Source organism: Erithacus rubecula (assembly GCF_903797595.1).
Source record: "Erithacus rubecula genome assembly, chromosome: 11".
Lineage (NCBI taxonomy): Eukaryota > Metazoa > Chordata > Aves > Passeriformes > Muscicapidae > Erithacus > Erithacus rubecula.
Window position 1 is genome coordinate 14,108,099 of NC_136663.1, and position 25,964 is coordinate 14,134,062.

The 25,964-nt window shown below is 39.6% G+C and overlaps 1 protein-coding gene across 3 annotated transcripts; it reads left to right on the plus strand.

Annotated features, from left to right (window-relative positions):
* Positions 1-472: 472 nt before the first annotated feature.
* Positions 473-24,320, plus strand: GK5 (glycerol kinase 5). Of its 3 annotated transcripts, XM_079314728.1 has the most exons (16): positions 595-863; positions 1,933-2,026; positions 4,996-5,071; positions 5,489-5,582; positions 6,553-6,684; positions 7,697-7,772; positions 8,389-8,450; positions 8,539-8,612; positions 8,937-8,997; positions 10,106-10,232; positions 12,777-12,881; positions 15,100-15,185; positions 16,397-16,500; positions 17,798-17,857; positions 19,846-19,979; positions 20,517-24,293. In XM_079314728.1, the coding sequence occupies exons 1-16, from the start codon at positions 732-734 to the stop codon at positions 20,651-20,653; spliced, it is 1,554 nt and encodes a 517-aa protein (XP_079170854.1). In that variant the 5' UTR covers positions 595-731; the 3' UTR covers positions 20,654-24,293. The 3 variants fall into 3 exon arrangements, 2 of the variants coding, with proteins under 2 accessions (XP_079170853.1, XP_079170854.1); XM_079314727.1 differs by lacking the exon at positions 1,933-2,026 and having other exon boundaries at positions 473-863; positions 20,517-24,320; XR_013775423.1 differs by lacking the exons at positions 1,933-2,026; positions 17,798-17,857; positions 19,846-19,979; positions 20,517-24,293 and having other exon boundaries at positions 473-863; positions 15,051-15,185.
* The last annotated feature ends 1,644 nt before the right edge of the window (positions 24,321-25,964 follow it).

The following is a 25,964-nucleotide window of genomic DNA, read 5'->3' on the forward strand; positions in this document are numbered from 1 at the left end:
TTAGGCATTCTGAATTTTATTGGTTTACTGTGAATATTTCTGGTTATTTCTGTTTCAAAAATCACCCCATCTAAGGGCAGTAAAGGGACATTTCTGTCACTTACTGTTTCAGCAGTAATTTTAAATGCTGTCCCCTCTGTAAAGCAAACTGATGGCACCAGAGAGTTTCTGCAGCTCCCGACTGATAGTTGTGTAACTATCTGTAATTTGTTTATTGATAAGCAATGCCTTCCAATCCCAGGAGCAGACATACTGTAGGGAGATTACTGTAGGGAGAACTTGGGCTCAGGCGCTCCCATCACGGGGGTCAGCATCGCACCGTGGACATCTCTCCCAGCGGCGCTCGCTGAATCCAGCCTTTTAGAAAAGCCCTTAACATTTGGTGTTTGACTAAAAGCCTTTTTTTACGTGCACGTGGTAAATTTATGTGTTGTCTGTAGAGACGAAAGGCGCCGCTTGGCTTTCGCGCTCTTGCGGTGTCCGTGGGATGCCGGGGCCGAGGGCCCGGCGCCGCCTCCCCGGTGAGGGCGCGGCGGGCGGGGCCGCACCGCCCGCGCTGCTCCCAGGCCGCGGCCTGGCCCGGCCGCCCCCGGCGGCGCCACCTGCCCGCGCGGCGGCCCCGCTCGCTGCCCGTGCCCCTAGGCCGCAGCAGCGCCCGCCCCCGCGGGCTGTGCCGGGCACGGCCGCTCGGCCGCTCTCACTCCGCGCTCCGCGCCGGGCCGCGCCGGGCGATGCCGTACGGGCAGCCCGACAGCGGGGCCGCTCCGGCGCGATACGTGCTGGGGGTGGACGTGGGCAGCACGGTGGTGAAGTGCCACGTCTACGACCGGGCGGCCGCCGTCAGGGGCTCCAGCTGCAGGAAGGTGAGTGCGGGCGGGTGCGGGGCGCGCTGCCGGTCGGAGCGGGGCCGAGCGGCGAGAGCAGCCGGGGGCAGCACCTGTCTCGGGAGCCGGGCGGGGCCGAACGTGCTCGCTCTGCCCCGGGCGGTTCCGCCCTGCGGGTCCCCGGGAGGCTGCGGGTTTGGCCGTCGGGGCTCGGCGTTCTCAGGAGCTCGCCCAGCTCGGCTGCTCCCGGTGCGCGGGCATCCCCTGAGCCCGGCGGACAGGAGCGGCGGCCCTTCCCGAGGCGTGACAGCAAAGCCGCAGCCCCCGACCCCCGCGGCACCGCCGTGGCACTCACCCCGTTGCTTCGGCGCTCAGCCATCCCACTTTTCCCCTTTACCTTACCTTCGGTCACTTATGGAGTAATCTCTCTTTGATCTAAACCACTTTTGTTAGCAGGGCATGGCTCATTCTTGCGTAGGACTTGTGTTTAGACGCGTCCCATCATGTAACAGCGCAGTGTGAAAAAGTGTCAGCTTTAGAACATGAATTTCAGGCTGCTTCTAGTTCGTACGGCTCGTGATTTTAGGATCAAGCAGTCTCCAGAATTAACTTTTTAAACTGTTACGTATTGCAATGAGAAGCTTGCAGCGAGAAGTGTAAGAAATCCGATGGATTTCAGAGATGGAGGGGGCTGCTCTTGGTGGAGCTGACCCTCCCTTGTCCCTGGAATCTCATCTGACAGGTGCTCTCTGGCCTGCTGTGCTGCCACTGAGAAGCTCAGAGGCATCAACGTCTGAATTAGGCTGTGTAGCAGAAAAGGCTTGTGAGATACCTGCTTTCCCTTTTACAGCTCTGAAAAAGGTTTTACAGGTTCCTTTTTTTCCAAGAGGTTTGAACTTATTTATTTCAAGGGGTTTGAGCTTCTTTATTCCCCCTGAATAGAGGAGGTCTAGAGATCACACACCCACATTGAACAATATTTTAAAAGTTATACTGTTGTTTCTACTCTTACAGGAGATTAACAAAACAGAAAAACTCAAATCCAAATATATTTGCTGGTTTCTGTTAACTGGGGATCATATTAATGCTATTTGTGTTTCCCAAACAGGTAGAATCACTTTCTCCTTGTCCTGGATGGGTTGAACTTGATCCTGAAGTGCTATGGAATCAATTTACTGGAGTAGTAAAAGAGGCTGTACAATGTAAGGACTTAAACTTTGAGAAATTATTTATTTATCAAAATCAGTAAAGTGAGTGATAATGAAACTATTTTTAGCTAGTACTGAAAATCATCACTGGGTACAGATCTACAACATGCTTTTACTATTCAATAATTTTGTAAAATAGTACGCTTCATTTACCTTTTTCCTTTCGCTGAGGCCAGATTAGGATTGAAGTAGAAGCAGAAGCAATTGAAGTACTTGATTTATGCATCAGTGCCAGCACTTTGTTGCTCCAGCTTTTTGTGTATGCATCCTTCCCCAGTGTCTGTTCTTCCAGATGCCTCTGTGCAGGAACAGAGAGCAGGCTTGTTCCCCTTCCAGTGCCCCATTGTTCTACTGTCACTTTGTATGTGTGTGTGTGAGGGAATGAGTGCAGGATGCTGCAGAGCTGTGCTCACTCAATTGCAACCTGATATTCCTGCTTTTCCCATTCAAACTTTAAGTGGTTCTTACTGTCCTGTTCCTGTATTACTGTTCCTTTCTATTTGTACTTTAGCTTAAGAATTTCTAGTGCTCCACACACTAAATATATACAACTCCCTTTTCTGACGAACCTCTGGTGGGTTTTTTTCCCCTGCTTTTCTGGATGCTGATCTAACCTAGCTCTTACTCTCTACAACTCTCACAGCTTTCATATTAGTTCAGTGTTCTGCCATCCATCCTGGATCATCTTCTGTGCCATGTGGATGCTGTTGAACCTGTCAACCCTAGTTTGCCTTCCCACAGTACCCCAGCCTCCTTGTCCTGTGTGTCTACATTGCACTCTTTCATTCAGTTCTTCCTGTTCAGCCCTTGCTTGGTCTCCAGTGTTGCTCTGCCTTCAAACATGGATCATGGCAGAACTGCTTGTCCCTTCCTTTGGAAGGCTGCCTAAGGAGCAGGGAAAGTAAATATCACCAGGTGTAAGGTGAAGCTGATTATTTTGGGCTCTTGTTTTGTCAGCAGCCACAACTGTTTGGTCACAAGAATAGCAATGCCACCTCAACCCCTGAAGACTTTACGGTCTTCCTTCATTTCCATTCTGTAGGACAAATCAGGAAGCAAGACTTTTCAGCTAGTTTTGAAAAAGGAAGATTTCCTGGTGGCCAAGCTGCACACATTGTTGGCAAATAATTTTTAAGTGGGTGTGTAAATCAGCATAACTCAGAGTGCTGTCAAAAGAAGCAGTGCCACCCCCTTTTTACAGAGTTGTTTCTAGTCTAGAGCAGCTTCCTGAGTCGAATCACTGTTCGGTTGTTTATGCCAACAGAGCTTCACCCATGTTTGTGCTGACGCAAGAGAGGGTGTGGCAGCAGGGGCAGGGATGACTGTCTGGAAGCAGGAGCACAGTGACTTAGGTTTGCAGGGCTAAACGTGACTCCATGCACTTGTGGATGAGCTGCTGTAGTTCAGTGCTACCTAAAGGTGGAAACTTCTGGCTGCACAGTCCCAACTCTGTGGCACTCCATCCAAAAGACAGCTTAACTGAAAAATATTCATGTTTGACTTTAGGTTTGTTTTTGTCTGTAGTGGAAGTTAGCTCCACTTATGTGGGTGTCTAGAGAGCATGATAGCTGACACAGGGAAAGTGGTAGAACCGTGCAGATTGTGAAGATGGGAAGGAGTAACACATGCCAGTAGTCCTTAGTGAGCTGTGGAAGTGCTTGTATGGTTTTGCCTGAAAAAAAATAGTGTTGTTCTCAGGCTACCCACTCCCAGCTCCTCCTCCTGTACACTCCTGCTTCCACCAGCACTTGTGCAGGCAGGTGGAGCAGGTTGCCTTGCAAAAGCACTGATTTAATTTTGAGCTGATTGAGGAGTTGACAGCACTGCTGGCAGGATTGCAAGGACCCAGTGTAAGAGGAAGTGCAGATGCACACATAGAGTTGGGCAGCCCAGGTTGGCCCTTTCTCTGTGAAGCCCCTTCTGTAATTGTCACTGGCAGGGTGCTTGGTGTAGAGTCTGCAGGACATGCTCACACAAATGAGCAACTTTGCACATGAAAATTTATATGAGAACCACGTCTGAGCAAGACTTACTTAACCTGTGATTTGTTCAAGAAGCTGGATTGAGAGCTCTTCAGAGTAACAGTACTTAGGACAGGGTGGGTAGTCGGTCATTTAAGTGTAAATTTTTTAATGTGTATTTTCTTAATGTGTGTTCTTTTAATGTGTAATTTTTTTTCTGTAAGTATGTCTGGAGGTAATTAGCAAGCTGACCAGAGTTGCTTTGAAAATAGTTGTGAACATATTAAATTATTTACACTTATATTAGAAAAAAATGTTCTGTAACAGTTCTTTGAAGGTAAGGTTTAACAGCAGAATTGGTGTATTCAAATGTACATTTTTGTACTTCTGACTTTAAAATATTCTTTGTTGCATTCAGTGATACCTGGCTTAAGCATATTCTTTCTTAGGAAACATTGCTTAAGAAATACTTAAAGTGAGACATGTCAATATCTAAGTGATGCAAAAAGTCATGGCATATTCACATTTATCTGTTTGCTGCCTGCAAGATCAATCTAGTTTTGTTTCTTTGTAGAAATTCTTTCCCTAAGTCTGTAAAGATACTTTTGTTGGTGCTTTCATTCACATTCATCCATGGGAAAAACGCAATTTAACTGATTATGTGGACATTATGTAATCTACCTGCCTGTCTCTGGGATTGTTTATATTAAATATCAACAGACCTTTCAAGAGGGTGGAGAGGGTCAGTGTGCAACATCTGTTTTTGGAAGATACATGGGTTTGTTTATCTGCTTTGGAATCAATTTCCTGACTCGGAACTCTCTAATATTTGCCTGCTCTAAACACTTAGTTGAACAATATTTGCAGAGATTTATATTCTCATAAACTGTTATTTTCCTAAATATTCCACAAGTTTTATAGTTATAGTAAAGAAGTTATGGTTTTGTTTGCTTCTCCAAGTAAATGCTTATTTTGTGATTGTCATTTCTTTTCGGTTTTTAGCTGCAGGACTTCACATGAGGCAAATTGCTGGTCTTGGCATCTCCACCCAGAGAGGAACTTTCATTACATGGCACAAGTATGCATGTTGGGGGTTCTTTAAAATGAATTTGTATTCATTTGTATTCATAGACTGGATGGAACCAGGCTGTAGAAGTGTTGAACTCAAATGCGAAAACTGGCAGGTCACTCATGTTCTCTTGTGTTTGCACAGCCACACCTTAGAGCAGTTCAGAACAGACTGTTAGTGTGTGGCCTTTTTGTTCTTTGCACATTGGAAGAAATGAATGCACACGTATTTTTAATTCTGGTGAGAAGTCTGACATTCCAAATGTCTATGTGCTGATTTGGTAATTCCTCAGATCCACCAGAAGGATATGCAGTTATTATAGGAACTGACCTAGTGTTATTTTCCTGATTAGAAATGGTGAATAATGTTGAATGTCCTGGGCAATTTGTGTTCTCTAGCTTTAAACATTCACATACTGTTTTTCAGGAGGACAGGGAAACCCTTTCATAATTTCATAAGTTGGCAAGACCTAAGAAGTACTGACCTTGTGAATTCCTGGAATAAGTCCCTTCTGCTGAAGGTAAAACTGCACTGATCTAGATACTGCTTGGATATATTAGAGCCATTTAACTTTTATGACAAGTAAGGGCAGTATATGGAATACTGCAAGTGTCCTGTTCACATGGTCATGTGATGTGCTGTGGCCTAAAAACATTTAACTGAGCAGTATTAGCATGGAAGATAGTTCCAAGAGAAAAAGTTCAGTACTGGTAGCCTAAAGTAATTATTAGGGGAAAAGATACCTGTAAGTCTAAGGCTCATTTTGTTACTTTTTAGTCTGTTATATTAAAACGTTGCATGTTAACACCATTACAGCATAGATTTTTAGATGTAGGTAGGTCTGCACTGAAAGTGGTTTGGGCTTTTGGTTTCTTGGCTTGTTTTTTTCATGTACCCTTTGCTCAGATTATCTGTAGGATATGCATTTTATGCTGTTTGTCTTTCTCTTTAGAGGAGAAAGATTTGTTCTAAGTGCAAAAACAGAAGTAACTTTTCCTCTCAGTGGAAACTAACCACAATAAGTCACAATAAAAAATTTAATTATTGGATTTGCCAGTTACTTCTTTTGTGAAAACTCAATTAATGGTTACATTTTGGTACATCTATTAAGTCATGATTGAGCCTGTCAACTGTAAGAGAACTTCCATTGGAATAACAGAATGTAATGCTGTCAGCAGCATCATGCATTGTGCTCAGAGGTGACCAGTGTTGACAATGGAGAGCAGTGGCTGTCAGTGCTCCAGCAGAAGGTGCTAAAGCAGCCTTAGTTAGAGCAGCTGCTCTTTCCTCTAGTGTGTGTTGCAGGAAGGCTGCCTGTTGATATGAAGAGCCTTACATAATTCTACAGAAGAATCCTTTAAAGGAGATTCAGCTTTCTGATTCTAATCTCATGTCAGCAACTTTCATCTATGTTGTCATCCTTTAAAGGTAATTGATTAACCTTTAAAGGGCAAGATTAAAAATTAAGTAACTGTTTTCTTTTGAAACAGGTAATCCATGCTGTTTTTACAGTGCTTCATTTCTTGACTGGGAATGATCGATATTTGGCACCCAGTTTTCTTACTTTTTCAACACATCAAACTTCTATGAAGTTGTCATGGGTTTTTAAAAACATTCATGAGGTAAGCTGGAAAGGGAAAAATAATAGGTTTCTTAGATCATAATGATGGCTTGTGACTTGGAGGTGTCCAGGGCCGGGCTGGGTGGGGCTTTGAGTGACCTGGTTTAGTGGAAGGTGTCCCTGCTCATGGCTGTGGACTTGGAACTCTTTAAGGTCCCTTCCAGTCCAGGCCATTCCTTGACTTTGTGACTGTTGGCTGTAATTGCTTCAGTTTTGTCTTGCTTGTTCTTCTCAGAAGAACCAGAAATAATTTTTTCTCTGTTCATGTTCAAAGCCTGTCTACCTAAATAGTGACTTACATTCATACAAATTTTTCCTCTCATTCTGAAAATGTGTAGTAGCAAAAAGCTGGCTTCATAAGCAGCATAATAAAAGCATCTTATTTCATTTGATACATTTATACAGTTACTGATTGTACTTGTTTTGAAGCTGTTTGCACTCTGATTTTGCATGATGATTTTATTTTCAATGGGACCTCTTACCTTTTCACTCTGCTTTGTTCCAGTATTTTGCAGTTTCACAAATAATACCATATTGCACAATTTATTTTGCATTTCTATGAATTGGAATATGCATGTGGAATAAATTGTGCTGGATTAATCTAGTGCTTTAATGAGCCCTGAGCTATGTGTTGCTATATTCATTTCTCTAATACTCATTATGCAGGACCTTGTTTTCTTCATCTACCACTGTTTCACCACTTTTATAATTATGACTGTAAGTTTCTTTTCATAAGGTTGTGATGCCCCTACAGTAGCAGATTCATTGCTTTTCTTTCCATAGCAACAGCTATGAGAAAGTGTTCTTATTTTCTGTTAGGAGCATGAACTTGTAGGATAGTATTAGTTAAATAGCCAACTCAGCCTATTTAGAAGAAAAATTTTCAATCAGAGACTTATTTTCTAAGGACATTCTTAATAATGAAGAAAATAATAAAATGAATAAATAAATATACTTCTCTTATTGTACTCAGTTGTAAATAGTTTTCTTTTTAATGTTTTTTTTTTTCCTAGGCTGAAGAAGCTGCCAAAAAAAATAACTGCTGCTTTGGAACGGTTGACACGTGGTTACTGTATAGATTGACTAAAGGTGAATATTACAGTTCCTCTTAAATAACCCTAAATTACACTGTAATCTAAGAAATTATGTTCATTATTTGTCATTTATATATCCTAGAATTCAGATACGTTTTTACAATTTGTACTTCTGTATATTTGATAAAAATTGTAATGTATTTATTTCTGGAAAAAGAACGTCTCAATTAATTATTTGCTGGGCCTGCCTGCAAGGGAGATATTTATTCAGCCTCTATGAGTATAATATTTAAAGAGGACTAACAGAGCTAATTGGTGTTGATTGAAGAAAAATACCTGTGAAAGCAAAAGAGAAAAGAATTGTTACAAATGTGGAAGAATTGCAAGTTTCTGTCCTGAGGACTAATGTCTGAGGAGTCAAATTATGATTGTAATGCAGTTGGTGTGGTGCTGTTGGCTGTTCTAGACAGATTCATCAGAGGAAATAAGGTAATTAATGGGTGCACATTACAGTGAGCAGCAGGTAAAATCTCTGCACTCATCCTATCATTGCGATTTTGCTCACACACACTTGATTTATATTGCATGGGAGCCAATGACATGTTTTAAAAAACTATTAAATATTTGGATATCTAAACATCCTAACTTTGCTGTATTTCTTTTCATGCTAGGTTCTGTGTATGCTACAGATTACTCAAATGCCAGCTCTACAGGCATTTTTGAACCCTTTACGGTATGTGCAGTTCACAGAGAATGTTGTTGTTGTTAATTGTGCTTCTCAGAGTGTTGCTAATATTTTGACTCTTTCCATTTAATTTCAGAAATGTTGGAATCCCACTTTATGTAATCTTCTTTCTATTCCAATATCTATTTATCCACCAGTGAAAGACACAAGGTAACTATGAAGGCATTATTAAAAGAGTATTATAACTTTAAAATTAATTGCTAAATTAATTATGATTAATTAAGAAATACAAAATATTCTGCATAGGCCAAATAATACACAGATGCACAAAAAATTTATGTGCAGTTTTACCTTACATAAAAGTATATTGAGTTAAAAACTTTTTACTGTGTTTCTTAAAGAGATCATTTTAATGTTTTCTTTAAAATAAATCAGTAGCATTATCTTTTGCATGTGATCCAGACCCATAATCTAGGCTGTACATACCTAGATTCATTTTAACAAAAAGGTCATTTTAATGTGATTTGTTTTAAGCTTCAACTTTGGATCAACTGACTCTGAAATATTTGGAGTACCTATTCCAATAATGGCATTGGTAAGTGAAAATATTTTCTTAAATCTGTGTGTTTATACTCTATTTATTTGGCTTTGATTTAGTACTTGCTTCTTTCATTAGTATTCTCTATTCATTCTCTGTGGCATAACTACAGTAGAACTGATTGTTAAATTTTTCTTCAAAAGCCAGTCTGCAGCCTTAGGGGGAAGGAGGAGAAAGGATCAAGAAGGGATTTCTAGAGGCTGAGGTCCATTGAGGTTGTGTGACCAAATCATTAAGTACTGAATGTAGGACTCTAAGCCCTGGTAATGTGTGTGTGGCTTAAAATCAGTTGTTCTGTATGAAGTTATGCAAGAGTCCATTCTGGCTTGACTTCAGTAGGACAGAACAACTGTAAGAGTATTTGTTAACAGATCCACTTGTGGTACCTTTTATGCCTTTTTTATTTCTCACTTAAAACAAGTGGCAAATAACACGTTCTTTGCTCAGTAGTTAGAATTTGGGTAAGAAAACCTAAAGTGATGATTTAGAGCAAAATCTTCTTGAATTGAGCTAATGAAAAAAACTGTCCCCTAGCTAACATGACTTGGTCTTGTTTTAAAGAACTGTGGGCTAAATCGAGCTGTAAATTTACTGTTTCACCAAGGCAAAGATATAAGTAAATGCATCTAAGAACCGTCATTGTTGAGAAATGGAGCATGGAGTAATTTGGTACAGGAGGGATATGGAGGAAGAAGAAAGGCAAGACCTCAAAACTTCAACTTTCTATTTGGAGAAAAAGGAATTCAGGCCAAACTACTCTGTTCTGCTCCCTGGGATTGTAAATGCCCCGTTTATCCTTGTTAAATATTAAACCACAAAATACTTCTTTTGTTTCCATAATGTTTTTCAGTGTTGCAAGCAGTACTACAGACGTTCACATTGTGTCCAAACCTCCTGTAATTAGATGGCAAGTGCCTAAGGCTGACTGTTGTGATGGCCTGCCAATACTTAAGAAATTGTAAATGAGTCCTCTCTGAATGCTCAGTTCCTGTATTCAGAACTTGTATTCAGAATTCCCAAGTGCTTTCAGAGATATTTTCAAACCCAACATTGCAGGTTGGTAGCTGGTAGCTAACTTGTCCCATTGTTCTTGTTGGATTGACAGGTAGCTGATCAGCAGTCAGCTATGTTTGGAGAATGCTGCTTTCACCCAGGAGATGTTAAACTGACTATGGGAACAGGTGGTTTCTGGAATGTGAATACTGGAGAGCATCTCTTTGCATCACAAGGAAGTAAGACAGTAGAGTTCTGGTTTTAGGGGATTTTATTCTTTCAGCTGTTCCTTGATAGCTGTTAATGGTGAGGGTACACAAAAGAATAAAACAGAGCTGTCCTTTTCCTTCTGTCTATAGGTTTAGAAAAACATCTTGGGAATCCTTTCAGAAGAGAAGACTGTGGAAAATTTTAATTAGCTATGTAAATTTTGGTTATTCTAAAGTAAGCTTCTCAGGGAGAGAAATTAAGTAGCATCATTAATTATATCTGCTACCTGCATCCCTCCTGTTTTGTTTTTTCCTTCACCTGTTCTTCATAGCAGTATTGTACAGCAGGATTGGAGAAAAAAGGGATCCTCTGACTTCAAAATGAAGTGCAAAAGTTGCAGTGAATCATTACAAGTTTCTCCCCTTGAGCCCTTTAGCATGGAAGCACCTGCAATGAGATAATGCAGGATTAGAAGTTACTGCTTTTCTTTTAAAATGGGCTCCCTAGTGTGTTTTCTAGTGTCAAAAACTTTGTCATTCTGAACATCTGTTGTGTGTCAAGCTTGTTAATTTGTCAAGAGAGCAACACCAAAGATGATACTAAAGTAAATTTGCCTACACAGTCTCTGTCTATTGTATTTTTAAAGAGTTACTAATTTCAGGATGTCTGCTGTTTAAAATAGGGCAGGGTTGGGAAGGAGGACAGCAGGGTGCTAAAGAGAATTTTACCAACTCAAGTCTTGAAGGACCCTGGCAAATATATGAGATGTGTCAGAACTGAAAAGCATAGACATTGATTTCCCTACAAATGCAAATGCTTTTTATGATAATTAGTTATGTCACTGTCATGATATTTTTTTTTAGGAAATAATATATATGTAGTCTGTTAAAATGTAATAGGAAAAACCATGCTGTACAGTTTTTCAGTTTAGCTGTTGTATCCTTCAAAGGCAGTGCTGTGAAACTGTTATTCTTTAGGCTGTTACTTATGTTAAAATTATTTTCCCTTTATTCTTTGGCTGTTGTGGGATATGGTTAGTGGAATAAGTTAAGTGCCTGGCTTTCTCAGTGCCTGGGCATGAAATATAATGTGCTCAATCTTTAAAGTTCACATATGTATTTAAGACTGCAGGATAAGTCCCTGCAGCATCCTTGTGCAAGCTATTCATTAGCAGCTGTTCCATTTTCTGGTCTACATTTAGCTCCTACATAGAACAGCTGAAAAAAAAAGAAAAATAAAGTAGTTCCTTTAAGAGCAGCTTGCCCCACAATTCAGTGATGGAATTATGTTGTATAGATTTAAAAGCTACCTCTGGTCATGCCAAGTGTCATGGGGATCCCTTCCCTAGAGGTAGGATTATGTTTCACTGCTGAAGATTCTGGTGTGAGCATCTTTAGGGAGGCCCTGTTGTGGATGGATGTCTCTGTCCCTTATTAGCTGGTTTTCTTTAAGATCTGTGGCTGTGTTAATCTTTTGGGCTTTTTTCTTTGTGGCTTTACCTTTGGTAAAAACCAAAGATTTCAAGGGATACCTTCATGGATAATCTGGAGTTATGTATATTAACACCCTTTTCAAGATACAAATACAGACTTTAATCAGTGCTGCTGATGGTTTTATATTGTAAAAATCAGATTATATTGTCAGCACTAGAGTGCCTCCCGCAGTAACAAAAGTTTCTGTGATTGCACTGGTGCCCCCATGCAACTCATTTGAACACAGGCAAGCAAACTAGAGATGATTCTGTGAGGAGCATATACATCAGCAAAGTCACTTTGAGGAGGCAAAGGGAACCCCTAGATCCTTCTGATGTTTTTCTTGTAAAGGTACACTGGGACTCCTTTACCTTTGTTGCACTACCCACGATCTCTGAGTCCTTGGCAGGGCTCCATAAGGTCTGGGTGCTTTCTTCACTCCAGTAGTTACTGTACTTGATCAGGTGAGGCTGTTGCAGTGACCACTAGACTACTTCTAGTTACCTGAAAAGCCATTTCTTTAGATGCAGTACAGGTGAAACTTGTTTTATTTTTTGCTTTCTTTGTGAGGAAGCATGGCATATTAAACAGGGAATTAAAAAGTGTATCACTTTCATCCTCTTCTGTCAATAAGTTTGTGTTACTTTTTTTGCATGTCTATGTCTGTTGCAGTTTGTGTTTCCCATATAATAGTCAAATTTTCATGCTTTATGTTTTGGGGGAAAACACTCTACATTTTTAGAAATCCTTGGGGAAGGTTGGATGGACTTAAATAGAAATACATTGATAAATTTTTAGGTATGCACAATCTCTTATATACAAAAATAAAAGCAGACACAGATCTTCAGTGTAAAGGTGGGGTGTTTTGTAATTTAATAGCATTTTCTTAGGTTAGCTTTGCTCTAACAACTTGTTGCTCAGGTCTCTTGTATCCCATCATTAAAGTTTTGAACAACATATTTATCCTCTAGCAGTGACTTCTTTAGCTTGAATTCTATAAAGGAATTTATATTTTTAGGTGGGTTTATTGTGAGGAATGTTTGTGTATGTTTTTCTGGAAACATTCAATTTAACTGAGTGTTTCATTTCATGGAAATTAAGGTCTCTATCCCCTGATTGGTTGGAAGATTGGGGAAGAAGTTGTTTACTTGACTGAAGGCTCTATTTCAAACATAGGCACTGCCATAAAATGGGCTCTGGATATAGGTGAGTTCTTTAATTTTACAGAGGATGAAATATGTACCTGCTTAAGAAGCAATTTTATGAGTTCATAGTTATGTTACTGGATTTGATTTTATTGTGTTTTGGACAGCAGAAGGCACAGTCTTTTAAGCAGGTACTCTCCTGGGGGTGTTTGCTGTGGGGAATTCGGTTTGTGTGATCATCTCCTCTTCAGTCTCTGCATCAGACTGTCCTGCCTATTTAGGCTTTTATTTTCCTGAAACATTTTACTCCTCATTTCCTTTCAAGAGGTCTTGAGCTGTACATCTCATAGCTAATAACAGGTTTGATTTATATGAAAATAACATGAAGAACTTTGCAGGTAACAGTATGTTGCTTCACGTGGCAGTAGTGTACCTTTTGACTGATGTTACTATTTTTAATGAAAGGTTTTGCATTTCAGTTTAGTGACGGATTAGAACTTCAAAATTTACTTGGCTTACTTAGAAATTTAGTACATTTTTACTAGGATGAGAAAAAAGTGATTATTGTCCCAAACTTTGGACTGCCTAGGAAGGATTTTCCTCAAGTGTAACTCACCATAAAATTCCACATTTCTTGAAGCTGTCAGCTTTAGGTGCATATGTATATGTATGTGCTCTGGTATGTGCCCCTAAGGGTTGAGTATGACTCAGATTAGTCTTCACATCTTCATCTAGCATTCAACTAAGCCTAGAGAGTGACAGCCACTAGGCTTTGGAGGAAATGACTCAGTTCAATACAGTTCAGTGCTGCAGACTCAAGTGTCAGTACTACATATATAAGCTTGCTACTTCAGATTCCATAATTAAATGGGTAATTATCCATATGGAACTTGCCTGTACTTAAAATGGATATCACTGGTATATGCAAATAAAAGAATTTTTAGCTAGTCAGTAGTAAAATGATCATGACCTTCAGTTGCTACCATAGAAAAAGAAAAGGGGAGGATGTTCTAGAGATAAGATAAATAAAAGGCAAACTGCTTTAAACTCAGTAACAAGTAAGGCCTTTATTTTCTGAAAATACTGTTGCAGAGAAGCAGAATTCAGAAGCTTTTCTCTGCTTTAGAGAATGGAAAAACTTTAGCTCTACAGAAGGAATTGGGCCAAAACACAAGGTAAGCTAATGGCCTCAATAAGAGTGGAGAAGCTCAACATGGTGAAGATGAGACACAGTAGTGATAAAGGTTTGGAAATAGTAATTTCTACAGCAAGGCAGACTTAGTTTGATGGACTTCTTTTAGTGAAATCATATAACTTCTAAGAATTTTGGCAAAGTAGTAGTATGTGGAATTTGAGCAAAAGGTCAGTCTTACTTAATTTTTGATTTTTTTGTCCTGGCATAGAGGTGCTATATGCATAATTCAGTAATAGCAAAGACAACAAGAAGGAAAAAATGTGATTTAGGTTTACAAGTCTGAGCACAGTAGAATCCATAGTTTTCCCACAAATTCATGAAGATTACAAAGATTGAAACTCTTGATAAGTTACTGAGATGGGCTTTTCTAAGGTAAGTTGAGCTAGATTAAACTAATTTGCCTTTAGTAGGAAAATTCACTTTTTTAGATGAGAAAAAGCAATACTTCTCATGTACAGGAGACCTCTAGTTTTCTGTAAAATCGTTATGTGGCCACATAAGGACATCATTATAACTATGGAAGGGATGTTAGCACTCTTCACACACTCATGTGGGTAAAGAACAAGTAAAGAGGAATGTCTGTAGAGTTAGGAAAGGAGTCATCTGGCTGGACAGAGAATAAAAGCAGTGTCTATCCAAGAGACATTATTGTGATAAGAGGTGATCTATTATCTGTCACTTGTAAAGATACTAAGGGGCTGATAAAATATTAAGGACTTTCTCTGAATGTTATTAGGTGATTGGACTGACAGTAACAACATGGGGGGAAAATATGTTCTGTGAATCTGAGGTTTTAGCACTCTTAGGGTGCAGTTACCATTCTTAATTCCCATTATGTCTTGAAGATTAAAAGGCTGCAGCATAGCAAATAGGAGAGGATCCTTTTGAGTTTAGCCTTCATCTGAATAGTTTGGGATTACTGATGTGACTGATGGACATGAAATAGAGGAGAAAAGGTTCTTTCCCTTAGAAACACATAGTTTGAAAATATTGCAAAAGGAGAGCAGTCTGACTCTATTTTTCTTTTTATCTTAGTGAGACAAAGTGAAGGAAATAATAACATACAACCTATGTATCTTTACAGAACTTTTCACTGATGTAAATGAAACTGCAGAAATGGCACAGAGTATTTCTGATTCTCAAGGTGTTTGTTTCATTCCAGGTTTACAGGTAAAATATTATTAATAATGCAATCAATATATTTTATTAACCCAATTTAAAATTATTTTTTTACTTTTTAAAGGTAATAATTTACATATTATCACATATTTATTCTGTACTGTTGAGGTTCTTATTGTCTGTTGCTCATCATGTTACAGGAAGGCCATTGTCATATCAGAATGGTTAAATGCCATTCCACCACTTGAGGAAAACCCTGCCAAATAGGAAAATTAGTGATATACAAATAAATTAAGTTATCTGTCCCCAGTAACACAATCAATGCCTGCAGAGACACAAACCAATGTCACAGCTTTTCTGCTATGAAGTGCAGAGCTTTCACTGAGACAATACTTCTAATTGCTGTTCTAAAATAATTCATTTTATTTTGCCATTTTTCAGGGTGTAGGTTGTAATTCATCAGAATATTTAAAAGTATCTAAATATTAGCAAGATTGCAAGTCCTGGTGTTATAAAAAGCAAAGATAATACTTATGCACTTCTGGGAATGATCAAACTAAGTATAATAGACTTTTCTCTTAGAATTCTTAGTAACTGTTTGGCTTCAGTGATACGAGCTCATCTCTTGGTGTGTTGCTAAAAGTTTGAGTTAACCATACTCAGTTTGATCATTCCCAGTGTCCTAGTGTTTTTTATGAAGAAACTTAACATCTTTAGCTTACCTTTGTCTAAGTTCTGTATGCTAATGGAACAAAGCAAAGAAGTATTTAATTTCTTCTCCAGATAGATCAGCTTCCCTCAGTGTCACTGATAACAGGCTGTAGTATACATCAATAGAAAATGTTATTGTCCTTTTCAGTATTACTTTTGGAAGTTAATTTGTCTTTTTTTCAGGAGTTCAGGAGGGGGTGTGTGTGAAATCTTGTGAGAGAACAGCAATATCAGTAATATGAGTGCACCCTGTCCTAGACACTTAGTGTACACTTTAAATTCATTTTAAAGGGAAATTATGTGGATTAGTCTTTTTTAGTTTGTCTGATTTGGAAGAAGTAACTTAAATGTCTTGCTGTTGAAAGAAGCCATTTAAACTGTTAGCTGAGTAAGCTAATATAACACTATATACCTCTTACATATTGTTTTCAATTTTCTTCTTTCACTATGCTGCCTGTAATTGTCGTAAGTTATTTTTTTCTTACTCTAACTTCTTTCACAAAAGCCTGCAAATACAATTCACTGAACTCATGGTGACATCTTTTCTGCAGGTTTCTGGGGATGACCCATACTTATGTGCCTCTTTCACAGGGCTGAAACCTTCCACTAACAGAAACCATCTTGTTCGAGCTATATTGGAATCTGTAGCTTTCAGGTACTGCTGGCTAAATTACCTGGGTTATATTTTCTTATGTTTTGCTTTTATTTAGATCAGCACTGTTAAATGGATACATGGACTTCTGCAGTTTGTACAATACACTACTGTTACACTGGATAGGAGTTTTAGCTGCTTCCTTTCTTTCAACACTTCATAATAAATTTGTGTATGTTTGTTAGGTCAGAGTTTTTTCATTAAGTAACCATATAGAGATTCTTAAATAATGTTGTTTTCATAATGTTTTAAAAGTGTTTTCTGTTTAAATTTTGTCCTTCCTCTCCTGACAGTGTTTTGTCAGAAGCTGTAATCCCCTCCAGTTCTGTTTAAAGTGGAAGCTTTATATTACCTTTTGTTTGAAGTTTGAAATTTTGTTGTTTTATAAAACAAAGTATAATAGGCCTCTTAAACATCTTAAAATATGTGAATGGACAGCAGCTTCCAGATCTGTGAAGGCTAAAGATGTCACTGCTGATACATCAGTATCTCACTGCTTTGCCACCCCCCAACATGCCTCAAACTAGAGCTGAGTGTGGGTTGAGCCTGGCTCACACTGCACTGTGGCCAGTTAGGGAGCACTGATGGGATTCCTTCCATGTAGTCAACAGCTTTGCTTTGGGCATAAAAATCTCACACAGCTCATAAAAGATGTCTGGAGGAGGTCAGCATTCTGACTTGCTGCAACTGGTTCCTAATGCATTTTCCTCCTGCACTGTAAGACTGAACATGAGATGCAGTAATTTCTCAACTGACATATAGGTGTCTTGAAGAGGATGTTAAGGGATGTTAAGAATTCATCTAATTCAAATACTGCATACAAATAACTAGAAAAAAGTAGAGATCCTTTGTGTTTAGATTTTCTCCCATTAAATCTAAAGATTTCAGGAACAAGTCAAACTTGAAAGCTTCAGATATTCCCCTTACAGAATAGCTGGATAAACTCCAGATAGCACTGTTAGCCTACTTTCCTCAGTCTAAGCCACTTGCTGCACCAACAATTGCATCTCTAGAAACCTATGAGTAGGATGGTGGGAAAAATGAACCTTCTACAGTCACTTGCTATAGAATGGGCCATGGTTTAGCCACACGTGTGGCTTGGTAACAGTGACAAAGACCAAACACCAGTTTCAGCGGGTCTGGGTTTTTCATTTATACTTTCTAGAAACTTTTCAGCTATTGCAGCAGTTCTAAGAAAACTGAGGCTTTTCTTGCCTTGCATTTATTTTCTGTCTATGTAGATACTGAAAACACTTTATGGAATATATAATGCTTAATTCAACTAAATATTTTTTTAAAGAAACAAAGTGCTTTATGACATCATTGTGAAGAAGGTGCACATTCCTCTTCGAACTATTCGGTAAGTTCCCTGTAACTTTTAAATTTTATATAAGAGTTTGATTTTAAAGGTTTGAGCTTTATTATGCATTTTTAACTTACTGTAAAAATTCTTCTGTTTAGAAGTAGATGATCTCCAAGTCAAATGTTAATGTAACTTACACAGCAGTAGACTCTACCCACAGCTATTGGCATTGATGATTGTTAATAGGGGAGTAATGAACTGCTCAAGTTGTTAAACAGAAATTAAAAAGAAGGCATATCCATGTTTTCAGGTAGCACTAGAGTGTATATAGCAATGCCTACCACAAAGGTCATTCTATCCTTTGTCATCATTCTCTCATACTGACATTTTCTGTGCTAGGTTTTTCACAGATAATTTTCTGAAGACATTGGTTAAAACTGGTTCTAGTTGTGAGGGAAAGAGAAATTTAAGTTTGACAATTCAATTGTTAAGACACTGATTTTGCTTTAATTTTTGAAGAACCACATCAAATTTAGTGAGGTAACTGTAATCCCTAGAATATGCTTGCTCAACATTTAGCTGAATGAAACATTGCTGGAAGACCACATGTCACATTTTGGTAGGGACTTTCCCTTGAGCACACCAGCTGCCAGAAGCTCCAGCCCTCTGAGGCTCAGAAAGCTCTGCAATAAAATTGCTCCCTCAGGCAGCCAGGGGTCAGCATGGCACTGCAGTCAGGAGCAAAGGCCAGTGTTCCATCCCTCCTGTGCCTCTGCAAAGGAAGAATAGACTGGCAGGCATGTAGACAGAAATCAGACCCTCCGTGGGGAAAAAGCAAGAGTACAGAAGTGGGAGGAGGTAGAAGTTTCTCCTTTCCATCACATACTGGGAGAGAGCAGACAAAGGTGAAGAAACAGCCAGGATTAGGGGTTTAATGAAAACATGAAAAGCACCAGAACTTTGATTACTTAGAAAGCTTTTTAACATAGAAAATTGCATCCAAAATTTGAAAAGTCACATTAAAAGTTCAATGGTAAAACATGAGACACACTCAGTAGGGTTACAAACTGCAATCCTTACATCCACACATCTTTTGCATCTGTAAGTTACCTTTGATTTTTTGTTGTTTTTATCCCATAAATTCATTCATTCCTTTTTTAGCTGTTGTCCTGTATTATTTCCTTCCTGCTCTCTGGACATTGTTTTAATTACTTCTCTTTGCTTGTTTTAACACTGTCAAGGAAAGCACAGAGAAAGAACCATCAGCTTTAGTCCACATGTCCTATAATTAGTGAGTTTTATTACCCAACACTTTCTATAACAATAAACACTAGATGTCTTCTCTGCACCGCATTTGATAGAGCAACAGCTCCACACATGGCTGGTATTGGAGTACACGAGCATAATGAACCTATCTAGCACATTTCAAAGATTGCTTTTTGTTACACTTCGTTTGTTTGCAAGAGTAATTACTTTGAAATCTCAGATTATCAAAAATCAGCACTGGTAAGTTATAGTTTTTTCATTAAATTTGTCTCAAATTAAGAAAATAGACAGAATCCTCATTCTGAACCTTCCCTTAAAAAGAAGCAACTGTGAAGGAATTTTAGCTAACTAATACAAAGATCTGGTAGTAAGGGAAAAGGTACTTTTCCAGATCTCAGAAGACATTAAAAGGTTTCTTTGGTGTAATGGTTTTGACTGTTGTCATATTGTGGTGATAACTATGTAAAGGTACTGTTACAAATCCTAACATTTCAGCCAAGATGATGTATAGTTTTAAAAGACAGAACTTTCAGAGCTTTTGACAGTGTCCTGTGTCCCTGTCTACCATTCCTCTCAGAGTTTATAAACTTTTTTTTCTTCTTTTTTTTTTTGGCATCTTGTTCTGTCCTCTAAATTTACCCATAAAGTGAAAATGCATTTGTGCATGAGTGACAGGAAGATTTATGCATAAGTGTGAAATACCAAAGGTTGTTTTCTAAAATGCTGGCAAAAAGCACTTAACACATTTTTTTTAACTACTTCTTCCCTTCTCCCCATAGAGCTGATGGAGGTGTCAGTAATAATAGTTTTATCATGCAGATGACATCAGATTTAATTAATAAGAAAATAGAAAAACCTGCAAATGTGGACATGTCTAGTCTTGGTGCAGCTTTTCTAGCAGGCCTTGCTTCAGGTATGTAGACATTAAAAAGGCTTTTTTTTCTCCTTTATAATGCATTTTGTAAATACAATAGAAAAGAGCAATTAAAAATACAAGAAAGCTGAGCCCCTTGACAGACAAGAACGAGTTAATAATATAAATTAATAGGAATCTGTAACACCAGTTGTTTCTTGCCATTTATACAAATTTTTAAGACAGTAGAACAGCAGCTAGGTCTTGGTTTCTATGGCCCTTCTTTGTTGAGAAGGACCTGGAACCAAAAGCACTTTGTGGATGAAACCTAAGGGAACTGCAGTGTACCAGAGCTGTTCCCTGGAAACTGTCCCAGATAAGCAGATGCGCTGTTGTCAGGATTCCAGACAAGTGGATCCTATTGGAAAGGATTTTCACAATATTAAAAATATGCTTCCCTCTGAGAAAGTTGTTGGTAAAGAAAAGCTTTCATTATTTCTTACTCTGTTTCTGTTTTGGATCTCTTGGAAATAGATTAAAACAACTCAAAAATAACATACTTGCATTTGAGCTGTAGAATGACTTTTCTGTTTACAGGATTTTGGACAGACAAAAAACAACTAAAGAAGCTAAGGCGAGTAGAAGCAGTGTTTGAGCCCCAAAAGGATTCAGAGGAATACAGACCTGCTATGGATGCATGGCTGCAAGCAATGAAACACTCACCACACTGGTAGAAATTGGCATTTTAATTTTAGAAGAATTAAGATGGCTTAATTCGTATTTTATAACATCTTGACATTAACAGGACAGTAAAAACCCGTAACTGAAATTTGTGATGGTGTATTATAAGTTGTGCTGCATTTCAGTTCCTGTCCTGCTGCTGGATTATTTCCATAATTACCATACTGTAATGAACCTTCCCATCATCCCTGTGGCAGCTGTGGTCCAGCTGCAGCATTTGTGTCCCTTCAGTGACCTCCTTTGGGTGGCCCAGCTGCTCAAGTCCTACCATGTACTGCACATGGGCTGTTTGCACTGCGGTGGGTTTTCTACTGAGCAACCTGCCTTCCTTCACATCTTTAAAATCTTGGGGATGTTAATCATCAAGGAAGGGTAAAAGGCACATTTACTCCCGTAGGCATTGCTAAGAAACAAAATGATTGTTGGGGCTGGGTTGTGAGGAATTCAATTGTGTACAAAGACCTTGTTTTGGTAGTAGCCTGTTACCACCTTTTGGCTGACACTAGGCACTGTGATCACATTATTTGTGCACTAGATCAAGATGAAATGCAAAATGAAGTACAAAAGCAAAGGCTTTCAACACTCCATTAAAAAATCCAGGATTTTTGTAGCTGATACTTTGTAGCTAGCTTGTAACTCAAATTTTAAAAATTTTATAAAGACCAAAAGTAATCTTATCTGGACTCGCCAGCACAGATGCATTAAAACTAGTGCCAGGTATGCTATCTAACTTGTCAAAATCTGTACTGTTAGTATCTTCAAGGCCATTTTTAAATCCTATTATTATTAGTTAAAAGGGAGTAAAAAGTCTATTTTTGAAGCAATAAATTACTTTTGTATTTTTTAAACAAATAAAATATAATTAAAGAAATGTGTAGTTAATTATTCTTAAATATCTGTTTATTTCTAATATTATTGTAATTTTCTCATGATTATGTGTAAATCAGTTTCCAAAATGTAAAATGATTAAACACTTTAATTTCATATTATCATCAAGTTCAAGCTGTGGGTGATTTGTATTCCACAGATACTGGAGATAAGAAATGTTTATAGATTTATCATCATTGAAAGGGGGCTGAAGAACTGTGATTAATTTTCTAGTGCCGTTACACAGAAGGTCAAATCATAGACCATTTCCTCAGTTTCCTTCAATCATGTACCTTGAGTTGGGCCTTAGCTTAACGTGCCATTTTTCTTGTTCTTCTGTTATATTCTGCCCTTCAACCTGTGCTACATTTTGGCAGTTTCCTTTTCTCTGGGTATCTTTCCAATTCTCCTTAACCTCCTTTAATGTGAATCCTTAAATGAAGTGCAGAAGCAAGTGTGGCTGCTGATTTCTAGCAACATGCCAGGCTGTAGTGCCAAGACTCCAATATAAAGCCCTGCAATGAGATTCCTGCTGTAAGGTAAGATTCTGCTGTGACAGGGTGTGTGAAACAATTGCTTTGCTTTAACACCTATATTCAGCTTGGGATTTTCCTCTGTCATCACAAAGTCACTGCTAAAGAAAATGCACATTAGCAAGAGGGTTCTCTCTCCAAGGCCAAGCAGAAAGGCTTTAAGTTTGGCACTCTGGGCAGAAGTTACTGCCTCAGTCACTGGTACTCTACACTTGGTTCTCAGTGAGGGAGTTTAGTTTCATCAACATCTGCCTGGGTATAATATCTACCTATTGCCCTTTTGCTGAAGGCTCCTTGACTTAGGTTCTCTTATTATTGCTGGGCTGAGCAAGCAGTGTTGCAATGCTCCCAGACAGACTTGTAATGGGAGTTGAACCTGATTTTGTTCAAATCACTCTGCTGAAGGCAACTCTGCACCATGTGCCTGATACTGCACCTTTATGTAGTGGTTTTCACCCTGACAGTGGCACAGCTAGAGAGAGAGAAGATACCCAAGACATGACACAGTCCTCTTGCTCCAGGTGGTGTCCTAGAGGACACACTCTGGATAACCATTTTACCACTGTCACTCTTTAATTTGAAGCAGGAATTTAAGTTGTTTTCCTTTCACTAGCCTCAAATCTACAGGAGAGAAGCTACACTGTAAATTAAGGATGGGAAAAGGCCTTGGTGTATTTCCCAGCTGAACCTTTCAAATGGCCTGCAGAGTTATGAGTTCAGTTGTTGAGAGGTTCAGAGTAAGGCTCTGAAACAAACAGGGGCATCTGAAAGTCTCCCAGGATGGAGCAATTTTTGGAGATCAGAGCATTTGCCATAGCTTGTGACAAGAAGTTACCCAAAGACTAAGCAGACTGACATTTTGAAGAAATTTGGTTACTGATCAAAGCCTCTTTTGCTTATCTTTTACAAGAAAAATTGATTTTATCTTCCCAGGAAATCTTTAATGGGATGATATCTAAAAGTGGTACCTGTTAATTGATAATGGACTTGAAATAAGCTATAGATACATTTTTTGCAGGTGCTGTATGATCTCAATTTTTGCTATACAGAAGAGCATTAAAACCATTTTAGAACCTCATTCATACCAACTTTTATTTAAAATATGACAGCTTTTACTGCTGTCTTTTTTTACTTGTATTTTTTTTTTTTTGGTCTCAATGTTATTTTCATCAGTTTGGAAAGTATATGCAATTTTACATTTCCTATCAGCTGAGTTTGATAGTTAAGGTAACAATACAAAATTACAAAAATTAACTAGTTTGTAGCTTTGTCCTTTTAAGAGATTCAGTTGAGATTTAATGTTTTACTTGGGATTGGACAGTAATGCAGCTCATGGGCATGTGAAGATTGGCAATTCAGTTGAGATGTGTTAATGATCTCTGGGCCTTCACAGATCACACAGTGCTGATAGTAGATAACATCATATCAGTTTGGCTGTTATATAATTCATAACATACAGCCCTATCAAATATGGGGACTGTGTGGCATGAAAAATAATGTCTCATAATAACCACTTTATTGTTGGAGGAATTTTGCTACTATTGGATTGGTTGTTGTATATCAAGAGAAAGGGCAGATGAAAAAGTCTTCATATAGTTGAAAACACTGAGCAGCTGTATGAATTTTATTAAAGTGCTAAAAAAAAAAAAGCTAAAAGTTAACTAGTTTAAAATCTTACGGTAATAAACTTGACCAAGCTTTTTGAGTACTGTTTTCTTTTAAGCAGTATTTTCTGCTCTACTCAAACAGCTAATTTTATGTAAAATTAATTCAGTTGTTCTCATTTGTTTTTAACAAGAGCATTTAGACTTGCTTTCCTGTCAGGAGAAAGTAAAAAAGGCAAAATACTGAGTTGCTGAAAGCCTGCTACCTTCTACTGGCATAATCTCTATGGCAAAATCCTTCAACTAGCCCCACCATTTCCAGGATCAGGGCACAGCACAAGATGCTCATCAGTTGAAGAGAAGCCTTGTGGAAAGAGGTAAGAACCATTTCCTGCCAGTCAGTGGGGTTGTGTTACTGGTCTGAGCCAAAAAGTACAAAAGTGGCACAAAGAGGTGTGAATGTCCTGCAGGTGAGTCGGGACATCACTTGTGCTCAGTCTTCCACCACCCTCAAACTCAAGTGTGTGTACATATATATATGTGTGTATATATAGTCTGCAATTTGCTGTTGAAAGCAAATGCAAACTACAGCAGTGACCTCCCTTTTTCTGTTTTTCTCCTTGGGGGTTAAAATGGCTATACTTCATGCTCATAATCAGTTCCAGTATCTGACTTCAGCTCATCAATGTTTCTTGCAAAAAAGTAAATAAACCAATGAACCAAAAAGAGATCTATGAAGCCCAAGTGTCTTTATTGAGGCTGGGTTCAAGTATTTGTTTAGCTGTGGTAACTAATAATAGTGCAATAAAACAGCCAACCTGGTCACTTCTGGTTTGCTTCCTTTTTTAAGGTAAGTGTGTGCCTCCTGCACTTGTCAGGGCGTGTCCTGGTTGTACCTCTTAGAGGGGGCTCCAAGAGAATACACAACAGTTTGCATATTTATATTGCTTTTGTGACTGTATCTTGCATAACACTGTCAATATTGATAAAAGATCTTGTTACATGTCATGGAAGTGTTTTATAAAGGGTGAAAAGAACCTAAAACCACAGTCTGCAAATTCCTAGGCACATGCAAGATTTTCAGTTGTAAACTGCCCCATTGAAGTAAATAAAAGTTTTGTTTGCAAGCATTTTCCTTACACTGACATTTAGGAACTTGATTTTTTTGGGGTGAGCACCTGTTTTTTTTATGTTCCTTCCCTTTTTAGTGGACAGGATCAAAAATATATCTTTCTAGTGCATTTAATGTTGTCTGTAATGCAAGAAAAACAAAAGTTTACCATGTTTGATCTAGTATGTATATGATCTGCAGAGATCTAAAGCACATAGTGTTTGTGTCCCCGTAAACCTTGTTTTGCTTAGCTTGCCCAGTGCCATTAAGCTGAATTTTGTTAGAGAAATGTGCAAAATGGGTAACTTCATGCCTTGGATGTGTGTCTGGCTGCTCTCGAGAAAGACTTAACAAATGTTGCATCGTTGCTTTCAATGGAACTAATGCCGAATTTATTTTTTTGTGTTCCCAGAAGTGCTTTCTATTTATATAGTCTCTGTAAAAAACATAACCCTGCTTTGTTGAAACAGTTTTTTAAAGCGGTAAGGAAATGTTGAAATCAGACACTTCTTGGGGCTTTTCTAAGGCGCAGAGCCGGGCCCGGGTTTTTGCGGCTGCGGGAGTCTCGGGGCTCGCAGGCCGGGGCCGGAGGTGCGAGGGCGCCGCCGCCGCTTTGTTGTCCGGGAGCCTTTGTTCGCGGCGAGCGCGGAGCTGGGCCCGGGCGCGGGGCACAGGCGGCCCCGGCCTCGTTCTGCCGCCGGCCCCCGCGCCGGGGCCGCGCGTTCGAGCAGCGCCCGCGGCGCCGGGCCCGCGGCAGGGCTCAACTTGGCGTCCCGGGACGCAGCCCCAGCGCGCCTGGCAGGTGAGCCGCACGGCCGCAGCCAGCGCGGCGCCGCGCGCTGTGTGTAAATACAGGGCTATGTATATTTATATATTCGTGTATTTATACACTCCGAACCGCCCGCAGCACCTGGGCGCCGCTGGGACAGGTGCGGCCGCCTGGAGCCGGCGCGGGCATCGAACCCGCGGCCCACAGCCTTGACAGCGGCCGGCGCGCGCCGCGAGGGCGGGGCGGTGGCCGCGGGTCCCGGGCGGCCACGCCCTTCCGCCCCGCCCCCCCAGCCCCGGCCGCGCGGATTGGCGGGCGCTGTGTGTACACACACGAGTCCGGGCCAATGGCGCGGCGTGGGCGCCTGACGTCACGCGGCGCGGCGGCCAATGGGCGCTCCCGGCCGGCAGACGCCGCCAA